The sequence below is a fragment of the Dendrobates tinctorius genome, unplaced genomic scaffold (genome assembly GCF_039654945.1).
Source record: "Dendrobates tinctorius isolate UK_male_01 unplaced genomic scaffold, ASM3965494v1 ptg000143l, whole genome shotgun sequence".
Classification (NCBI taxonomy): Eukaryota; Metazoa; Chordata; class Amphibia; order Anura; family Dendrobatidae; genus Dendrobates; species Dendrobates tinctorius.
Window position 1 is genome coordinate 14,055,537 of NW_027361810.1, and position 21,199 is coordinate 14,076,735.

The following is a 21,199-nucleotide window of genomic DNA, read 5'->3' on the forward strand; positions in this document are numbered from 1 at the left end:
GAGTCCACTGCATTAAAACCATTGAAGTGCAATGACTACGGGCTTTCACAAATTGTCAACGGAGCCCGCACACCGCCGAACACCCCGTCCTACCTGACTGGTACTCGCAGCACAGCACCAGCTGTAGATCACAAGCAGCAAATGGGGGGAACAAAGCTTCCATGCAATAGCCCAACCTGTACACTAGAGACCATACATGGGCCATAAAATCCTATAATTTGCATTATTTTTGCAGCGCTGCCTCCATTTTTCATTTTTTTATGTGTTTGAATCACCCCCTTTGCTCGTCTGACATCCAAAAAGTGGAAGGAAAAAAAAAAAAAGAAAAAAACCACATCAACCCCTTTCTGACATCAGACGTAATATTCCGGCCATGTGCCCCCTTTGCCTATTTGACCGAGGACAGAATATTCCGTTTGAGTGATCGAGCACGCACACGGTCACACACCGCTCCCGGCACTTTAACCCCCGAAATGATTGTCCCATAGGGGGACAAAGTAAAAACAAAAATTTAAGTAATTGTAAAAATAAATATATGTATAAAAATAATAAATTATATACAAAAATAATAAATATTTATTTATATATTAATATATATAAAAAATATATATACACCCACACACAGTATCTCTAAATATTTTAATGAGAAAAAAACAAAAAAAAACAAAAAACAAAATCAATAAAAGTACACATTTTTGGTATCAATGCATCCGCAACGACCCAACCTATAAAACTGTTGCACTAGTAAACTCTTTTAATGAACACCATAGGAGAATAAATAAAAAACAAGGCAGAAAACAATGTGATAATGCTTTATCATACCGCTGAACAAAAAATGGAATAAAACCTGATGAAAAAGACGGATATAAATAAACACGGTACCACTGAAAACGTCATTTGTCCCGCAAAAATAAGCTGCCATACACCTCCATCAGCGGAAGAATAAAAAAAAGTCATAGCTCTCACAATAAACTGATGCAAAAATTATTTTTCTATAAAAGTTTTAATTGTATAAAAGAAAAAAAAATAAATAAAATAATAATAGATATAAATGAGGTATCTCTAATCGTAATGACTCGAAAAATAAAACTGCTTTGTCGATTTCACCACACACGAACATCTTTACCCCCTCCAAAAAAAAAAAAAAAAAAAAAAAAAAAAAAAAAAGAAAATCCTGAATCACTTTTTTTTTTTTCGTTCTGCCTCACAAAAATTGGAATAGAAAGCAATCAAAAAACACCATGTGCCTGAAAATCATACCAACAAAAACGTCAACTTGTCCTGCAAAAAGCAAGCCATCACAAGACTCTGTGGGCCACAATATGGAAAAATTATAGTACTCATAATGTGGTGATGCGAACACTATTGTTTGCAATAAGAAGTGTCTTTTAGTGTGCCAGCCAAACACAAAAACCCGATATAAATCTGGTATTGCTGTAATCGCACCGACCCGAAGAAAAAAGTTGCCTGTTCACTTATACCGCACAAGGAATGGCGTTAAAAAAAAAAAAAAATCAAAACCAATTCTTCACTGTTCATTTTTTAATTCTCCCTCCCAAAGATCGCAGTAAGGCACGGCGCACATTTATCCTGAGCTCTGCTTTGAGCACTTACACCGGGGTTTCCGTGTAAATCTCTGAAATACATGATTTAGCAAGAACCTCTGGGGTGGAAGATTCCCTATAATGAGGCATATGGAGGCACTGTGGATGCCGTCTGGCCTGTGATCCAGCGGTATCTGTCTTTTTAGGAGTGCATAAAAGTGCCATAGGCCACAGTTTTATGCACTTCTGAAAAGAAGGACACTGCTGAACAGAGGCAAGACAGAGTCCAGAGTAACTCTGCTGCCTCACTATCGTGAATGGATCCCTTGGGGGTTTCATCTGAAATCACGTCAGTCAGAAATTTACATGGAAACCCCAAAGTAAGTGATCAGCGTAGGGCGCCGGATAAACATGATTCCGAACATAAAGTAAAATGTTCCCAATAAAAGCTTCAACTCAATCCACAAAAAAAAAAAAAAAAAAATCAAGTCCACACTCAGATCCGTTATCTGTTAACGGAAATATAAGGGGGTTCCACGTTACTGGTACTACAAAGGCTCCAAAAATGCAAAATGGCCCCTCACCCGCCAAAAGAAATTCAGCAAATTCTGTGCTCCCTAATCCAAATGCCCCCCTCCCTTCTGAGCCCTTTTGTGCCTAAACTTATAGCATCCACGTTTGGCATTTCTGAAGCAATGAGAGCCCGCCTAACTTACGGGTGCATGCCTCCAGAAGCACGGGCTGCGCATAACGTACTGGTGACTGCCACGTACTGGTCACTACATCGGCAGTTTGCAATTTTCACTTGGCAACATTCATTGCTGCTTGTTTCTGGAAAATACCCATAGAGTCAAAAATCAGAACTACACCTGTAGGTAAATTCCCAAAGGGGTATAATTTCCAAAATGGGGTCATTTGAGGGTCGATACTGCTCTTCTAGCAATTAGGGGCTCTGTATATGGAGTCCGCAAACTAGTCTAGGAAAATCTGCGCTCAAGGAGGCAAATGGCGCTCTGTTCCTCCTGCTTCTCTCCGTATGGCTGAGTAGTACTGTACAGCCACATACGGGGTATTGCCACGTTCAGTAGAAATTGTGGGACAAATTTTGGTGTGATTTTTACCAGCTTCTTGTGTGAAAACGTAAAATCTGGGTCTAAAACTAAATTTTGATGGTAAAACTGTAGTTATTTTTTCTTCACTGCTCAAATGGTATAAAATTCTGTGACACACCAGTGGTATCAATATCATCACTGCACCCCTAGATGAATTGAAAGGTGTAGTTTGTAAAATGGGGTCACTTATGGGGGGTTCTGCTGTTCTGGCATCTCAAGGATTCCCATCTGGTCATGGCACCTGCAAGCCATAACTGTAAAGTCTCCTTGCCTTCTGAGCTTTATTAGGCTGTGTGCACACGCTGCGGATTCTGCTGCGGATTTTTCCATGTGGATTTTACAAAATCCACAGGTCGACCTGTAGTTTATCTGCGGATTAGCCTGCGGTTTGACACCTCTACAGTGGAGCAGGTGTGAAACTGCTGCGGATTCCGCACAAAGAAGTGACATGCTGCCGATTTGAAACCGCAGCAAATCCGCGTGGAAAAATCTGCACCGTGTGCACAGCGGTTTTTGTTTTCCATTGAAAATAAAGGTACTGTACAGCACAGAATCCGCAGCGTGTGCACATACCCTTACACTGTGCCTGGAAACTATTTCCCCATTACATGTAGGGTATTGGTGCACTCAGGAAGAAATGGACCTCAGTTTGTTGTAAAAAAAATTTCCTATTAACCCTTAGAGAAAAAATCAAAAACCTGGGGCTAAAACATTTTTTGTGAGGAAAATGGGATTTTATTATTTTCACGGCTCAACGTTATAAACCTCTAAAGCACCCAAGGTGCTTACCATGCATCTAAATACATTCCTTGAGGGTTCTATTTTCCCAAAAGGGGTCACGTGTGTGTGTGTGGGGGGGGGGGGGGTTCCACTGTTTAGGTTAATCAGGGGCTCTAAAAATGGGACATGACTGGAGTTGAGTGAATAACTTTGGTTCCATGCTTATGCAGCAAGCTATAGCTATATGAGGGAGAGCATGTGCTGTGACTCAGCCGCGACACATGCAGCGGCGATCAGCTGGCGCCCTCCAGGAAGCCGGGTTCCAGCTATAGCTTATTTGGCAAGCGCTATAGCTTGTCAAATATGCAAGGAACCAGAGATATTCGCTCAGTTCTGGACATGATGTGCGCTAATGATTCCATGAAATTTTAGATTCAAAAAGTCAAGTGGCGCTCCTTCCCTTCCAAGCCCTGCCATGCACCCAAAGAGTAGTTTTCTCCCTCATATGGGGTATCGGTGTACTCAGGAGAAGGTGCAACAATTGTACGGTGCAGTATCTCCTGTTACCCTTATAAAAATTTAATATTGTGTGCTGAAAACATTTGTGGGGAAAAGGTTATTTTTTTTTATTTTTACGGCTCAACGTTATAAACTTATGTGAAGCACCTGAGGGATCAATGTGCTCACCACACACGATCAGTTCCCTGAGGGATCTAGTTTCTAAAATGGTGTCATTGTGGGGGATTTTCACTGTGTAGGCACATCCGGGGCTCTCCAAATGCACCATGGCGTCTGCCTATTGTTCCAGCAAATTTTACATTCAAAAAGTCAAATGGCGCTCCTTCGTTTCCAAGCCCTGCTGTGTGCCCAAACCGTGGTTCTCACTTTTATGGGGTATCAGCATGCTTAGGAGCAATTTTACAAGTTTTGTGGTCCATTATTTTCCATTACCCTTGTCAAAATAAAAATTTTTGGATCTGAAGTAATTTTGTAAAAAAAAAAAAAAAAAAAAAAAAAAGTTAATTGTTCATTTTTTTGGACATTCCAAAAATTGCTGTGAAGCACCTGAAGGGTTAACAAGCTTCTTGAATGTGGTTTTGAGCACCTTGAGGGGTGCAGTTTTTTAGAATGGCGTCACTTTTGGGTATCTTCGATCATATAGACCCCTCAAAGTGACTTCAAATGTGATGTGGTCCTGAAAAAAAACAAACAAAAAAAACGGTTGTAAAAATGAGAAATCGCTGTTTAACTTTTAACCCTTATAACTTCCTAACAGAAAAAAACAAAAAAAAAAAACATTGGTTCCAAAATTGTGCGGAGGTAAAAGTAAACATGTGGGAAATGTTACTTATTAAGTATTTTATGTGCCGTATCGCTGTGATTTAAGGACATGAAAATTTAAAGTTGGAAAATTGCAAAGTTTAAAAGTTTTTGCCAAATTTCATATCAAAGAAGTTTTACCACTAACATGAAGTACAATACGTCACGAGAAAACAATGTCCGAATCACTGCGATCTGTTAAAGCGTTAGAGTTATTACCTCATAAAGGGACAGTGGTCACAACTGTAAAGAATGGCTTGGTCTATAGTGCACAAACCACCCTTGAGGGGGAGGTAAAGGGGTTAATGTGGTATTTAACAAAATAAAAACCTTTGGGTATCAATACAGCAACTATTTTTTATTTTTATTTTTTTTATTTTAAGGGAAGGAGAGAGGTTAAAAGTTTTTTTTTTTGTTTTTTTGTTTTTTAATTACTAAAACAGGAGAATGCAAAAAAAAAAAAAAATAAATGCTCCTGGCTCCAAAGCAGCGCTGCCAAGAATCGGAGATGGAGAAGCTACATAAAGGGTTTTCTTGACTGAAGCTACGCGTTTCAGATCTGATCTAGCTCCTTCCTGAGGCTTCTACAGACGAATAATACGCACTCAATGTTTCTATCGCCCGCGGTGACGTCACAAATCAGGATAATTAGTTGCAACGTGTAATACAACAGTGACAAAATAAAGATAAACCAGTGTCAGGTTTATGCATCAACAGGAATAAAAAAAATATATATATATATATTTAAAGCATATAATAAAAAAAATTTAGTCTGAAGAAAAATTCCCAAAATAATAAACCTAGCGCCCTACAGTGAATAGTGCCATCTATTAGCGAGGACACTACTGTGTGAGGTCCCAGGATCTCGGGGATTATCGGAGAACACTCCTCACTATTGTCTGGGCATCATTAGGACCCTCAGGTGTCCCTGCGGACAGTGTGAAGATCTGATAGGACTCTGGATTGAGTCTTTGGAATAGGTCTGATCCTTGCTGTAGGTTCTGTAATGTTTGAGGATAAAGGAGTTTACAACTCTGGGATCTCTTGTGTATTGGGCTAGGAGATGTCTGGACAATCTGTGGCAGGTGACACCTTCCCTGGTCAGATCTATGGCTGCTCATTGTGTGCTGGAACCAACAGATTGAAGATTAGGATTCAAAAGGGGCCAGAAAGTGTTTTTTTTGTTTTTTGCAGGGGGGAGATTGATTCTTCAGACTAAATGATTGGTGTTTTATATCCAGTTGTAGTATAGATGGCAACTAATCATCCCGATTAGTGAGGCCACTGAGTGGGATAGAAAGTTTAATGCACCCCCAGAAAATAAAGAATACAGGATGCAACTTCCTGAGGTTTATGCACCAAAACGTAACAAAAAAAAACAAAAAAAAACTTTTTTCTGAAAATCTCAGTCTTTGCTTGTGCTGTAAAATGCTGTAAACTTATTTGCAGAAGAAAAAGCTGCAGAAATTCTGCATATGAACGTGGCCAAGAGCGGCTTTATAAAGTGCCAGCAAAACATATGGGGTTGGAACATATACGATTGTATCTGATGGCTTGGCTATAGATAATAGAGTTCTTTATGTGTTTTGGATGGAAACTGTCCCATTTAAGGTATGTTGGACGGTCGATTGGCTTCTGATACAGGGATGTCTCTATTTCATTGTTTTTTAGCTTAATGATGGTGTCCAAAAAATTAATCTCAGTACTGGAGTAGTTGAGTGTTAAATTGATGGTGGGATGAAATTGATTAAACTGTTCGTGGAACGTCTTTAGCTGTTGCTCAGACTCCGTCCAGATGATTAAAATATCATCAATGAAGCGGTAGTAGGCCAGGGGCCTGATGGGGCATGAGGACAAAAAGTCGCTTTCAAGCTTTGCCATGAAAAGATTTGCATACTGTGGAGCCATTTTACTTCCCATAGCTGTGCCAGTCTCCTGTAGATAGATCCTGTTGTCAAATTCAAAGTAATTGTGGGTGAGGATGAATTTTATAAGTTTCACCACAGCATCAGCATCAGTCCCTGTGTTTTCCATGAAGAATTTGCAGGCATTTAAACCATCTTGGTGGGATCTGTATCAGCAAAACATATGAGATTTCCGAAATCTCCTGCATGCGCTTGTTTTTTTCCCTGACAATTTCAGAACTATAAATATACCAATGTTGTCCTATAGTAATTATTAGAATCTGGCACTTTCAAGATACATGTAAACACAACAATGTCCGTGTGGTAAGATATATGTTGGTCTTACCACACGTGAACTTAAAATAAGAGTACGAGAACATGTGAGGGACATTGAGAAGGCGGTTAATGTTGAAGACGATTCTAGTCTCAAAACCCTACCCAGACATTTTAAACGCTATCATCAATGCAATGCCAGTGGGTTGGTAGTCAGGGGAATTGATTTACTTACCTTGGACATCAGAGGTGGGGATCTGAGTAGGATTTTGGCCCAAAAAGAGAGTCAATGGATCTATCGTTTAGGTACTATGAGTCCATTAGGCATCAATGAAAGTTTGGGGTTTGCTTCCTTTTTGTGATTTTTTTCTTTATGTAGGATCTTTAGTGGCATTTTTTATGGGAGGGCTGGTGTTTTCACCTTTTATTCATTATTTCTTTTGTTTTATTTATATTATGTTTCCATCATTTCATATGCTTTGTAATCCGTCCTGAGTATCTCCCTATTTTCATCTGGAGAGTCGTTTGGATATCTCTCTAGGACTGATGGATATATCTTCATCCAACGTTCTGATGTACCTTCAATAAAGATACTTCTTGATGCCTCCCCCATGTTTGGATTCGAGCATGCTGTTATTTTTCTTCAGGGCCGCATGGAATGGTCATTCTATTCATTATTATGTATTATGATGGATCCTTTATTTTGTAATGATATGCATTTGATGTGGGATTCCCTTTTGTTGTTATATATTGAGAGAATTGTGCAAATATATACTGTATTCAGGTGTATGAGATTGCAGTTAGGATCTGAGCATGCTTAGATAACAGTGATATATTGGTAGACAGGATCGTTTGGGATAACTTTACTATTAGAGGATTCTATGCACGGGTCATGGATACCCTTATATTAGTATGCAATACATAATATATAAATGTCTAGAATAATAAATTCCTTTTTGTAATGGAGGATTTGAGTATACTTAGATTATTGTAGATTGCATTTTTATAATATGCTATAGTTTATATGTTTGGATGATTGTAGGGGGTATTTTATCCTTGAGATTGCTCATTGATGGGATTAAAGCATGCCTAGAATATTGTGCAATACCTACAGCAAGAGTATTGTGTGATTGATATATATATAGATATTTGTACATTAGGAAAATATTAGGCATGTTACTTTCTTAGGATTTTGCACTGCAGATTTGGATATATTTATACATGATGGAAGGGATTTTTTGAGGTTTTAAAGATTTTTTTCATAAGCGCCTGTGTATTTGCACTTTAGCTCACTGTATTAATATATTTATTCTTTTTCACATTAAAGATTTTTTCTCTATATATATATCAGTTATTTAAATCACTGTAATTATTTGGTAATGATAATTGAGAACTTATATATGCACCTTTGCACTTAATAAAAATATTTTATTATTATTTTCACTTTTTGATAATTAATTATATTTGTCACGGGATTATTGATCTCTGTTGTGATGGTGCGCTTGCGCAGTTGTGTCATGCCGTTCACTTCAGTGAGTGCTCAATGCTGTGTATCCTGGGCTTTCCAGCCTACGGTGCCAGAGAGCGCATCACCGGAAGTGACGTTTAGCGGTGGTGTCCAACAGCGCATGCGCCGCTTTTCATCAGGCAGAGACCTCACTGGTTCACATACCTTTTTTAATTTTGCATGGCGCTTAATGATTCGCTATCGGCGTTATTTAAACACAGCCAGCCCGTCATTATGACACGCCCCCGGAAGCTTGTTGCGAAACGCGCGTTGGAGTGGAGGAGGCTGCGGTGCCCATCGCTATTTGTGTCCACTACATTCAGGTATTGTTACTTTGTTCACTCATGTTTACATTTATCTTCTTTTATTCACATTGGAGCGGTTTACTCATGGGGATTGATTAGGGGACTTAGACTGGTTAGTCATGTTGCCGCTATATCTTCATGGATATGATGTTTTCAGCTATATGAGATCCATGATCTGCATTGTGGCCTAGGACCTTTTTCTTCTAGTATAAATATTTTTTGCATTTGCAATTATTTTTGGGATAAAATGGATATGGGGGCCTAGACTTGCAGATCTTGTTACCGCTATATGTGGATATATGTAACCCCCTTTTTTATCATTTGTGATTTTTGATGTATTCTGTGGCTTTGAATTTAAACTACCTGTATTTGTTATTAGGGTACACTGTGCCTTCTACTGGGCAGTTTTCAGTTGTTCACGTTTTTATGTGTATTTAATAAACATGATATTTTTAATTACTTTTTCTGGATCTCTTTACCTCATTTCGGCAAGGGTTCACATGTAAGTCCGGAATATTGCTGTGAATTTCAGAACTGTAGCACTTTTTAAATCTGCAGCGTGTCACTTCTTTCAGTGTGTTTTCACCTTTAGAAAGCAATGAAAGAATAAAAAAAGAAAGCTGCAGTTATTGCAACAGTATTTTTTGCTGCAATTTTTTAAGTGGTTTTGGTGAATTAAACTATTAAGTGTAGTTGACACGTTCAGTATTTGGTCAGTACTTCACATGAGGATTTGTAATGCAGAAACAGCAGTGGAACAATCAGAGGAAAAGTATAGTAGAAACACGTCACCACTTCTGGGTTTCTCACCCTCCTGGTTTTGACTTTGCACATACTGATGTGACATACTTACCGAATACTCAACATGTGAACGTGGCCTTAAACATACTGTAGACAAAGCAATCATCCTCACTTTAAAAAAAGCTGAAAAAAGTGTAAAAAACACCAGAAAACAAGCTGAAAAACAGGTGTTTTGAACACAACATTTTTACAGCCAATTGAGCAGGTTTTGGCTACTGAAAAAAATGCATGTGAACATAGTTTTACTCTGAAACGCTATGGCTATCTGTGGTGTTACATAGGACTGCAGGTGACATCTACTACATTATCTGTTCTCAGAGAGTTATTACTGCTATCTCTGGTGTTACACAGGTCACAGTCATGTGAGCCAGGAGGGCTTCTGTTCTGGAGTGTGCAATCCAAAGAGGGAATTGTATGGCGATTGGTACACAGCCCCTTCTGAAATGACAGGTGGGCGTGGTGGCTGATTTGCAGTGCGGGAAAACTACAATCCCGGCCAGGATAGCGGGTGGGAGTGTCAAAATCGGGACTGTCCCGCTGGATCCAGGACAGTTGAGAGCCCTGCTGTGTTATCTGCAGTAACATAGTAACAGTTTTGAAGGCTGAAGGAAGACCTTATGTCCATCTAGTTCAGCCTATTTTTAATGCAGCTGTTCTGCATTGTTGATCCTGGGGAAGGCAAAAAACCCACAGAGTAGAAGCCAATTTTCTCCATAGGGAAAAAAATTCCTTCCCCCAAGCTGCGTCAACCATCTACCTTTAATATTCTGTTATTCGTAACGTTCTATACTGTTACTCACAAGAAAAGCATCCATTCCTTTCTTAAATTCATTCAGTGAGTTGGCCATCACCACTTCCTCAGGAAGAGAATTCCAGAGCCTCACTGCTCTTACCGTGAAGAACCCTCTTCTATGCTGGTGCAGAAATTGTCTTTCCTCCAAACGAAGAGAATGCCCCCTTGTTCTTGTCACAGTCCTTGGTACAGTGTTAAAAAAAAAATTAAGAGGGGGTTGGGGGACAACTCTGTCTTGGGACCCCCAATCTTTTCTGACCCTAGCCACGCTCCTGTGTAATGCTAATAGTGGCAGACCCATTGGCCGATATAAGGCCCCTGAATATGGGGGCCACAGTGCCAGCACTGGCTCCAGGCCCCTCTGCCACCTGTATCCACATCCTGCTCATGTAATGTAACCTAAGTGTGTGATTTAACAATGTTAACATTTGGGGCCCCACTTTAAACTTTTGCCTGGGGCCCCACTTTGTCTAAAACCGGCCCTGTTACGACCATAAAATACATAAAAACTCTTATTGCAAAATAACTTGTGATATCTGATGATACTTTGGATTAGTCTCCTCTTCTTATAGGTTTATGTACATTGGAATTTGGGAGTTACTGTCATTATGTAAATGTGCTATATAATTGTTGATTGACTGCTCATCACGGCTATTCCAAAAGTTGAGGTATTACACGGTGCCATAACGCAGCACATAGGAAGGCCTGGATAGATCTGGATAGACAGGGGGGGGGGGGCGTGAGTGACCTGGTGTAAGCAATTGGTGATAGTGAAAATATCAAGGAGTGATGGGGGCAGGTTGTATTGCCTTGGATCAGGCACCTTCACTTACATATCAATCCATGGACAGGAGGAGACGGCTATAACGACATTACTTGGTCTCTTTACACTAAGCTCATAACTAATTACAAAGGAAAACAATCCTATGGGGTCTTACACATGAAACCAGGTACTTTGTTAGGGCCAATAAACTGAGGGTCTACTGAAAAGCTGATAATGCAGATAAGCCTGTATGGCTTTTCAGTAGCCCTGCATATAGTTGATAAGGCAGCTCAATCAGGTCGGGGGTCACCCCAGTTGACTAAAAGCGAATCCAAACAAAAAAAACACAAAAAACACATTTGTTTTATTTTGGTTATCAAAGTTTGTTTCCATAAGAAAAGGTTCATCATTATATTTGAGAAGGAAAAACTTCCACAATTTTTTTTTTTTTTAGAAATATCAAGCTTTGCCCACAACTTTGTCCAAGCTATAAATTCAGTAATTTTGTCCCTCTGTGTATTTGAGTTTGACACTCCTGCGCTAGGGGGACAAAAACATAACATAAATGATATATTACAGCACTGCTGATGATGTAAAGTAGGTGGACTTATTAGCCCATATATACAAGTCCATATGGTGTATTCCCTTGATAGTTGCTTGAGAAAGGTTCTGTTACGGAAATTATACATGGCCACATAGGATAACAACAAGTTTATGACAATTTTGGCATTATCGGGAGAGCGGCTTATTTTTCTGTTTCCCGGTATATTGTACTGGCCTGAGAAGGTGAATAGGAGAAACACTGCACTCACCCGTACTATAGTATTTCTGCTGCTTCTTCACTAATACTGTATTTTTCGACCCATAAGATGCAACACATTATCAGGAGGAAACTAGGGGGAAAAAAAATGAAATACATCAAATGGGGGTCCATCTTACAGTTCAAATTCAGCTTACCAGTGTGGGGGGGGGAACGGAGGTGTTCAGAGGTGCGATGCTGCAAGTCCCATCCCAGGCTGGTAGAAGGGGGTGTTTGGCAGTGCTTGGTGGTGTTCGGGGGCTTCGCCGACATTTTGTGACGCCTGGAGCTCCCACAAGTCCATGGTTATAATGAGATAGACTCCAGGAAAATGGCCGCAGGAGACGGCGCATGCGCAAATTTCAATCTCGAGAGAGACGAGATCTCGGTGCAGAGATCTCAGTCTGTGCTGCCTCTAGACTCCATTTCCCCAGAGTCCACTGCATTAAAACCATTGAAGTGCAATGACTACGGGCTTTCACAAATTGTCAACGGAGCCCGCACACCGCCGAACACCCCGTCCTACCTGACTGGTACTCGCAGCACAGCACCAGCTGTAGATCACAAGCAGCAAATGGGGGGAACAAAGCTTCCATGCAATAGCCCAACCTGTACACTAGAGACCATACATGGGCCATAAAATCCTATAATTTGCATTATTTTTGCAGCGCTGCCTCCATTTTTCATTTTTTTATGTGTTTGAATCACCCCCTTTGCTCGTCTGACATCCAAAAAGTGGAAGGAAAAAAAAAAAAAAGAAAAAAACCACATCAACCCCTTTCTGACATCAGACGTAATATTCCGGCCATGTGCCCCCTTTGCCTATTTGACCGAGGACAGAATATTCCGTTTGAGTGATCGAGCACGCACACGGTAACACACCGCTCCCGGCACTTTAACCCCCGAAATGATTGTCCCATAGGGGGACAAAGTAAAAACAAAAATTTAAGTAATTGTAAAAATAAATATATGTATAAAAATAATAAATTATATACAAAAATAAATATTTATTATTTATATATTAATATATATAAAAAAATATATATATACACCCACACACAGTATCTCTAAATATTTTAATGAGAAAAAACAAAAAAAAACAAAATCAATAAAAGTACACATTTTTGGTATCAATGCATCCGCAACGACCCAACCTATAAAACTGTTGCACTAGTAAACTCTTTTAATGAACACCATAAGAGAATAAATAAAAAACAAGGCAGAAAACAATGTGATAATGCTTTATCATACCGCTGAACAAAAAATGGAATAAAACCTGATGAAAAAGACGGATATAAATAAACACGGTACCACTGAAAACGTCATTTGTCCCGCAAAAAACAAGCTGCCATACACCTCCATCAGCGGAAGAATAAAAAAAAGTCATAGCTCTCACAATAAACTGATGCAAAAATTATTTTTCTATAAAAGTTTTAATTGTATAAAAGAAAACAAAAAATAAAATAATAATAGATATAAATGAGGTATCTCTAATCGTAATGACTCGAAAAATAAAACTGCTTTGTCGATTTCACCACACACGAACATCTTTACCCCCCCCAAAAAAAAAAAAAAAAGAAAAGAAAAAGAAAATCCTGAATCACTTTTTTTTTTTCGTTCTGCCTCACAAAAATTGGAATAGAAAGCAATCAAAAAACACCATGTGCCTGATCATACCAACAAAAACGTCAACTTGTCCTGCAAAAAGCAAGCCATCACAAGACTCTGTGGGCCACAATATGGAAAAATTATAGTACTCATAATGTGGTGATGCGAACACTATTGTTTGCAATAAGAAGTGTCTTTTAGTGTGCCAGCCAAACACAAAAACCCGATATAAATCTGGTATTGCTGTAATCGCACCGACCCGAAGAAAAAAGTTGCCTGTTCACTTATACCGCACAAGGAATGGCGTTAAAAAAAAAAAAAAAAAAAATCAAAACCAATTCTTCACTGTTCATTTTTTAATTCTCCCTCCCAAAGATCGCAGTAAGGCACGGCGCACATTTATCCTGTGCTCTGCTTTGAGCACTTACACCGGGGTTTCCGTGTAAATCTCTGAAATACATGATTTAGCAAGAACCTCTGGGGTGGAAGATTCCCTATAATGAGGCATATGGAGGCACTGTGGATGCCGTCTGGCCTGTGATCCAGCGGTATCTGTCTTTTTAGGAGTGCATAAAAGTGCCATAGGCCACAGTTTTATGCACTTCTGAAAAGAAGGACACTGCTGAACAGAGGCAAAACAGAGTCCAGAGTAACTCTGCTGCCTCACTATCGTGAATGGATCCCTTGGGGGTTTCATCTGAAATCACGTCAGTCAGAAATTTACATGGAAACCCCAAAGTAAGTGCTCAGCGTAGGGCGCCAGATAAACATGATTCCGAACATAAAGTAAAATGTTCCCAATAAAAGCTTCAACTCAATCCACAAAAAAAAAAAAATCAAGTCCACACTCAGATCCGTTATCTGTTAACGGAAATATAAGGGGGTTCCACGTTACTGGTACTACAAAGGCTCCAAAAATGCAAAATGGCCCCTCACCCGCCAAAAGAAATTCAGCAAATTCTGTGCTCCCTAATCCAAATGCCCCCCTCCCTTCTGAGCCCTTTTGTGCCTAAACTTATAGCATCCACGTTTGGCATTTCTGAAGCAATGAGAGCCCGCCTAACTTACGGGTGCATGCCTCCAGAAGCACGGGCTGCGCATAACGTACTGGTGACTGCCACGTACTGGTCACTACATCGGCAGTTTGCAATTTTCACTTGGCAACATTCATTGCTGCTTGTTTCTGGAAAATACCCATAGAGTCAAAAATCAGAACTACACCTGTAGGTAAATTCCCAAAGGGGTATAATTTCCAAAATGGGGTCATTTGAGGGGCGATACTGCTCTTCTAGCAATTAGGGGCTCTGTATATGGAGTCCGCAAACTAGTCTAGGAAAATCTGCGCTCAAGGAGGCAAATGGCGCTCTGTTCCTCCTGCTTCTCTCCGTATGGCTGAGTAGTACTGTACAGCCACATACGGGGTATTGCCACGTTCAGTAGAAATTGTGGGACAAATTTTGGTGTGATTTTTACCAGCTTCTTGTGTGAAAACGTAAAATCTGGGTCTAAAACTAAATTTTGATGGTAACACTGTAGTTATTTTTTCTTCACTGCTCAAATGGTATAAAATTCTGTGACACACCAGTGGTATCAATATCATCACTGCACCCCTAGATGAATTGAAAGGTGTAGTTTGTAAAATGGGGTCACTTATGGGGGGTTCTGCTGTTCTGGCATCTCAAGGATTCCCATCTGGTCATGGCACCTGCAAGCCATAACTGTAAAGTCTCCTTGCCTTCTGAGCTTTATTAGGCTGTGTGCACACGCTGCGGATTCTGCTGCGGATTTTTCCATGTGGATTTTACAAAATCCACAGGTCGACCTGTAGTTTATCTGCGGATTAGCCTGCGGTTTGACACCTCTACAGTGGAGCAGGTGTGAAACTGCTGCGGATTCCGCACAAAGAAGTGACATGCTGCCGATTTGAAACCGCAGCAAATCCGCGTGGAAAAATCTGCACCGTGTGCACAGCGGTTTTTGTTTTCCATTGAAAATAAAGGTACTGTACAGCACAGAATCCGCAGCGTGTGCACATACCCTTACACTGTGCCTGGAAACTATTTCCCCATTACATGTAGGGTATTGGTGCACTCAGGAAGAAATGGACCTCAGTTTGTTGTAAAAAAAATTTCCTATTAACCCTTAGAGGAAAAAATCAAAAACCTGGGGCTAAAACATTTTTTGTGAGGAAAATGGGATTTTATTATTTTCACGGCTCAACGTTATAAACCTCTAAAGCACCCAAGGTGCTTACCATGCATCTAAATACATTCCTTGAGGGTTCTATTTTCCCAAAAGGGGTCACGTGTGTGTGGGGGGGGTTCCACTGTTTAGGTTAATCAGGGGCTCTAAAAATGGGACATGACTGGAGTTGAGTGAATAACTTTGGTTCCATGCTTATGCAGCAAGCTATAGCTATATGAGGGAGAGCATGTGCTGTGACTCAGCCGCGACACATGCAGCGGCGATCAGCTGGCGCCCTCCAGGAAGCCGGGTTCCAGCTATAGCTTATTTGGCAAGCGCTATAGCTTGTCAAATATGCGAGGAACCAGAGATATTCGCTCAGTTCTGGACATGATGTGCGCTAATGATTCCATGAAATTTTAGATTCAAAAAGTCAAGTGGCGCTCCTTCCCTTCCAAGCCCTGCCATGCACCCAAAGAGTAGTTTTCTCCCTCATATGGGGTATCGGTGTACTCAGGAGAAGGTGCAACAATTGTACGGTGCAGTATCTCCTGTTACCCTTATAAAAATTTAATATTGTGTGCTGAAAACATTTGTGGGGAAAAGGTTATTTTTTTTTATTTTTACGGCTCAACGTTATAAACTTATGTGAAGCACCTGAGGGATCAATGTGCTCACCACACACGATCAGTTCCCTGAGGGATCTAGTTTCTAAAATGGTGTCATTGTGGGGGATTTTCACTGTGTAGGCACATCCGGGGCTCTCCAAATGCACCATGGCGTCTGCCTATTGTTCCAGCAAATTTTACATTCAAAAAGTCAAATGGCGCTCCTTCGTTTCCAAGCCCTGCTGTGTGCCCAAACCGTGGTTCTCACTTTTATGGGGTATCAGCATGCTTAGGAGCAATTTTACAAGTTTTGTGGTCCATTATTTTCCATTACCCTTGTCAAAATAAAAATTTTTGGATCTGAAGTAATTTTGTAAAAAAAAAAAAGTTAAATGTTCATTTTTTTTGGACATTCCAAAAATTGCTGTGAAGCACCTGAAGGGTTAACAAGCTTCTTGAATGTGGTTTTGAGCACCTTGAGGGGTGCAGTTTTTTAGAATGGCGTCACTTTTGGGTATCTTCGATCATATAGACCCCTCAAAGTGACTTCAAATGTGATGTGGTCCTCAAAAAAAAAAACGGTTGTAAAAATGAGAAATCGCTGTTTAACTTTTAACCCTTATAACTTCCTAACAGAAAAAAACAAAAAAAAAAAAACATTGGTTCCAAAATTGTGCGGAGGTAAAAGTAAACATGTGGGAAATGTTACTTATTAAGTATTTTATGTGCCGTATCGCTGTGATTTAAGGACATGAAAATTTAAAGTTGGAAAATTGCAAAGTTTAAAAGTTTTTGCCAAATTTCATATCAGAGAAGTTTTACCACTAACATGAAGTACAATACGTCACGAGAAAACAATGTCCGAATCACTGCGATCTGTTAAAGCGTTAGAGTTATTACCTCATAAAGGGACAGTGGTCAGAACTGTAAAGAATGGCTTGGTCTATAGTGCACAAACCACCCTTGAGGGGGAGGTAAAGGGGTTAATGTGGTATTTAACAAAATAAAAACCTTTGGGTATCAATACAGCAACTATTTTTTTTTTTCATTTTAGGGGAAGGAGAGAGGTTAAAAGTTTTTTTTTTTTAATTACTAAAACAGGAGAATGCAAAAAAAAAAATAAATGCTCCTGGCTCCAAAGCAGCGCTGCCAAGAATCGGAGATGGAGAAGCTACATAAAGGGTTTTCTTGACTGAAGCTACGCGTTTCAGATCTGATCTAGCTCCTTCCTGAGGCTTCTACAGACGAATAATACGCACTCAATGTTTCTATCGCCCGCGGTGACGTCACAAATCAGGATAATTAGTTGGAACGTGTAATACAACAGTGACGAAATAAAGATAAACCAGTGTCAGATTTATGTATCAACAGGAATAAAAAAAAAATATATATATATTTAAAGCATATGATAAAAAAAATTTAGTCTGAAGAAAGAAATTCCCAAAATAATAAACCTAGTGCCATCTATTAGCGAGGACACTACTGTGTGAGGTCCCAGGATCTCGGGGATTATCGGAGCACACTCCTCACTATTGTCTGCGCATCATCAGGACCCTCAGGTGTCCCTGCGGACAGTGTGAAGATCTGATAGGACTCTGGATTGAGTCTTTGGAATAGGTCTGATCCTTGTTGTAGGTTCTGTAATGTTTGAGGATAAAGGAGTTTACACCTCTGGGATCTCTTGTGTATTGGGCTAGGAGATGTCTGGACAATCTGTGGCAGGTGACACCTTCCCTGGTCAGATCTATGGCCGCTCATTGTGTGCTGGAACCAACAGATTGAAGATTAGGACACCATTCAAAAGGGACCAGAAAGTGTTTTTTCTTGCAGGGGGGAGATTGATTCTTCAGACTAAATGACTGATGTTTTATATCCAGTTGTAGTATAGATGGCAACTAATCATCCCTATTAGTGAGGCCACTGAGTGGGATAGAACGTTTAATGAACCCCCAGAAAATAAAGAACAATACAGGATGCAACTTCCTGAGGTTTATGCACCAAAACGGGATAAGGTTTTTTTTTTTTTTTTTTTTTTTTTTTTTACAGCATTTCTTGCTCTTCCTCATTGCCTTCTAGGAGTGAAGAAAAAAAACAAAACAAAAAAAAAAAACAAAAAAAAAAAAAAGCTTATTTAGTTTGCAAAAACGCAGCAGTTTTCCAAATCAGTCAGGAACATAAAAATATAATGTGTGTGCAGGAGATTTCTGAAATGGACAGCGAGATGTAAGGCTGTCCACCTACCTAAGCATTTTTTTTTCCACATTTTTTTAAACATTCTTACCAGCAAAAACCCATTCGTTTTAATGAATTCCGCAATTTCCATGCACATCGATGAGTTTTTTCCCCCATGAAAACAAAAACACCACATCACGGTAAAAAACGCAGCATGCTCATTAATTTCGCAGAAAAATCCACATTTCTAACTATAGTCTGTGAGCAGGAGGAGGGTCCTGTAAAAAACACGTTTTTTCCTGGGAAGGAGTCTCGTTTTTTTTCTGCATACGTGAGTACATAGCCTAAAATCTACAACTCATCCCACAAAAAAAAAAAACCCTCATACCGGAAAGTAGCCAGAAAAAAAAAATTTATATATATACACACACCTCAAAAAATAAAGGGAATACTACAATAACACATCCTAGCAATCACTGAATGATATGAGAGCAATGACAAAATGCAAAAAAGTGACCAAAACTACAGCCAAAAAGGATGAGCGCAGAGAAATGGTCTGTGGTCACCCCCTCTTTTTAGGGGTTGCATTGTGTTCCCTTTATTTTTTGGAGCAGTATATAATTTTTTTTGTTTTATTCTCTGGCTCCTTTCCGTAGGAGGGTTTTTTGTGGGCCGAGGATTCTATACACAGCTCTGTGGAGGAAGAAAACCCGGCTGTGCTAGGCAGACGGCAGGACACAACTCCAGTGACTCTGAACAGAGATCACTCCGCCGCCGTTGTCTTGGCACCTCCGCGGGTGCCGCCATCCCCGAGCAGTAGGGTCATCCGAGGACACGCCGCCGCCCCGCTGGGAGCACGTGCAGCCGTGGCCGCTCAGTCACCTGTCACACCTCCGCCCCCTCAGCAGTGACACCACGGCTTCACACCCGCCCGGCACCGGCCGCACCACCAATCGCCTCAGACAATGGCGGCTGCGGCCGGAAATCTTTTCTTATGTAAATATTGGGGGCGGGGAGGGGGTTTTGACACCTCCCCGAGTGGGCGTGACTCCTCCCAGAGTGGGCGTGTTTACTCCCCGTTGCTATAGCGCGTTGCTATGTAGCCGCCGCGCCGCACTGACCCTCTCACACACAGCCGCAGACAGCGGAGCGGAGCAGAGCAGACGTCCGAGTCACGTGACGAGAAGCGGTTCCGGCTCAGGCGCACGTCAGTTCCGGTGATTGTGACGCACTGGGGTTCAGCGGCAGACGGTGATGGCGGACTGCCGAGAGCCGAATCCTTGCTGGTTCTTCACCCGGGAGCAGCTGGAGAGCAGCCCGTCCAGGCGCAGCGGAGTGGAGGCCGACAAGGAGCTGTCTTACCGGCAACAAGCTGCCAACCTCATCCAGGACATGGGGCAGCGGCTCAACGTGTATCCTTCCTGTCAGTCACCTGCGGCCTAGTGCCGGCCGGGAAGCCTGCCATGCTGAGGTGTGCGGGCTCCGGCCTGGCGGCGGCTTGTGTTCCGGGTCTAGTGAGGCCTCCGTGCGGCTCCTCGGCCCCGGCTCCCGCCGCTGGGATCCCGGCCGAGAGCAGCTGCGGCCTCCTCCCGGTCCTCAGCCTGCGCCACGTCCTGCCGTAAAGCGCGCTGATCGCCGCTGCTCGGTGTTTCCGCTCTGATCTTCCTGTTGAGTCCAGAAATGTAATTTTTTCATTTAGATTTTTATTATTTTTGTGTTTTTCTCCTGATTGTGTAGGATCCTGTATGTAGGGGGAGCTGCCCTGATTAGAGGGGGCACAGCTGCTCCCCCCCATTGTTTTGTGTGGACCCTGCTTTGTTTTTCCTGCAGTGTTTGGGGGTCTCGGAGTCTCCCCCACTGACTGATGATGGAGGTTGTGGCCCTTTCTGATCTCGTTTTGCAGATTAGTTTTTTTTTCCCCTGTGTGAGGTCGGACATCCATGGCGGTCGTCCTTCACATCTGGTGTTTCTAGTTTTTTGCCCCTCGCTGCTGTCCTGTCTTTCTGGTTGGATGTAGTTAATTAACTTCTACAGGGGTCCCCCCCCCCCCCACACTGCCTCTGGCTTACACTTCAGAGGTGTTGCTGGTTTTGAGTCGGTGGCCCCTTAGCAGATATGTGCAGCGCTTTACGTGGCTGACGGGTAGGTGGCCATTGACCCTGTGGAAATGAGAGGAGCGGGGAACCCCATCGTGTCACCCCTATATAGTGGAATGCGATGAGTAACACTATTTGTGCAGCTTGTCTGCGATTCACCCACTTGCTTATTTTAGAGCTGTGATTTTAGGATATCGTTGGATAAAATGTGATGTATGTTGCTGTGTACTTCATAGAAAAGTGAAGTCCAGCTCAAGGAATAAATTCAAAAAATTTTCTTTATTTGTTTCTTTAAAATACACATGGCTGCTCTGATCCTCATTGCGGTTTTTACCCTGGCATGGGAGAGAACACTCTTGCCATTTCTCTGTGCGGTCATCCCATGCCAGGGTAAAAACCGCAATGACTATTAGAGCAGCCACGTGTATTTTAAAGAAACAAAGAAAACTTTTTGATTTTATTCCTTGAGCTGGACTTCACTTTTCTACAAAGTATTTCAAGACGTCTAGGTGGAGACGTGTCCTTGCTCGGATCTTGCTGCATTCTCGGCGACTAAAGGGGTGAGCTGAATCTAACCTTTTTTTTTTCTTTGTATGTTGCTGTGTAGCCCTAGTCTAAATGGTGTTCTATTCTATCTATCCATCCTGCATGGAGAACAGAGGTAAAAATAATGCTTTGGGCACATAGATG

General features: G+C 41.2%; 1 protein-coding gene and 1 long non-coding RNA gene across 12 annotated transcripts in view; one reads left to right on the forward strand and one right to left on the reverse strand.

Moving 5' to 3' along the window:
- The window catches only part of LOC141049274 (uncharacterized), a 51,186-nt gene extending 31,767 nt beyond the window's left edge, over nt 1-19,419 (reverse strand). For 2 of the 8 annotated variants that reach the window (XR_012220314.1, XR_012220313.1), the window contains exons 1-2: nt 19,296-19,415; nt 11,855-11,935 (exon numbers count right to left, since the gene is read on the reverse strand). This is a non-coding gene — a long non-coding RNA (uncharacterized lncRNA). Of the gene's footprint in view, nt 1-9,164; nt 9,272-11,854; nt 11,936-19,295 lie in introns of all 8 variants that reach the window. The other 6 variants (XR_012220311.1, XR_012220310.1, XR_012220315.1 and 3 more) reach the window with 5 other exon arrangements.
- Nucleotides 19,420-19,511: 92 nt separating this feature from the next.
- Nucleotides 19,512-21,199, forward strand: part of CCNT2 (cyclin T2) — a 45,025-nt gene continuing 43,337 nt past the window's right edge. Inside the window, exon 1 of one of the 4 annotated variants that reach the window (XR_012220307.1) lies at nt 19,512-19,825. Coding sequence is in view for 3 of the 4 variants with exons in the window: in XM_073545528.1 (XP_073401629.1) it covers nt 19,668-19,825 (158 nt within the window). In the remaining variant the exon portion in view is untranslated. The remainder of the gene's footprint in view (nt 19,826-21,199) is intronic. The other 3 variants (XM_073545528.1, XM_073545530.1, XM_073545529.1) reach the window with 3 other exon arrangements.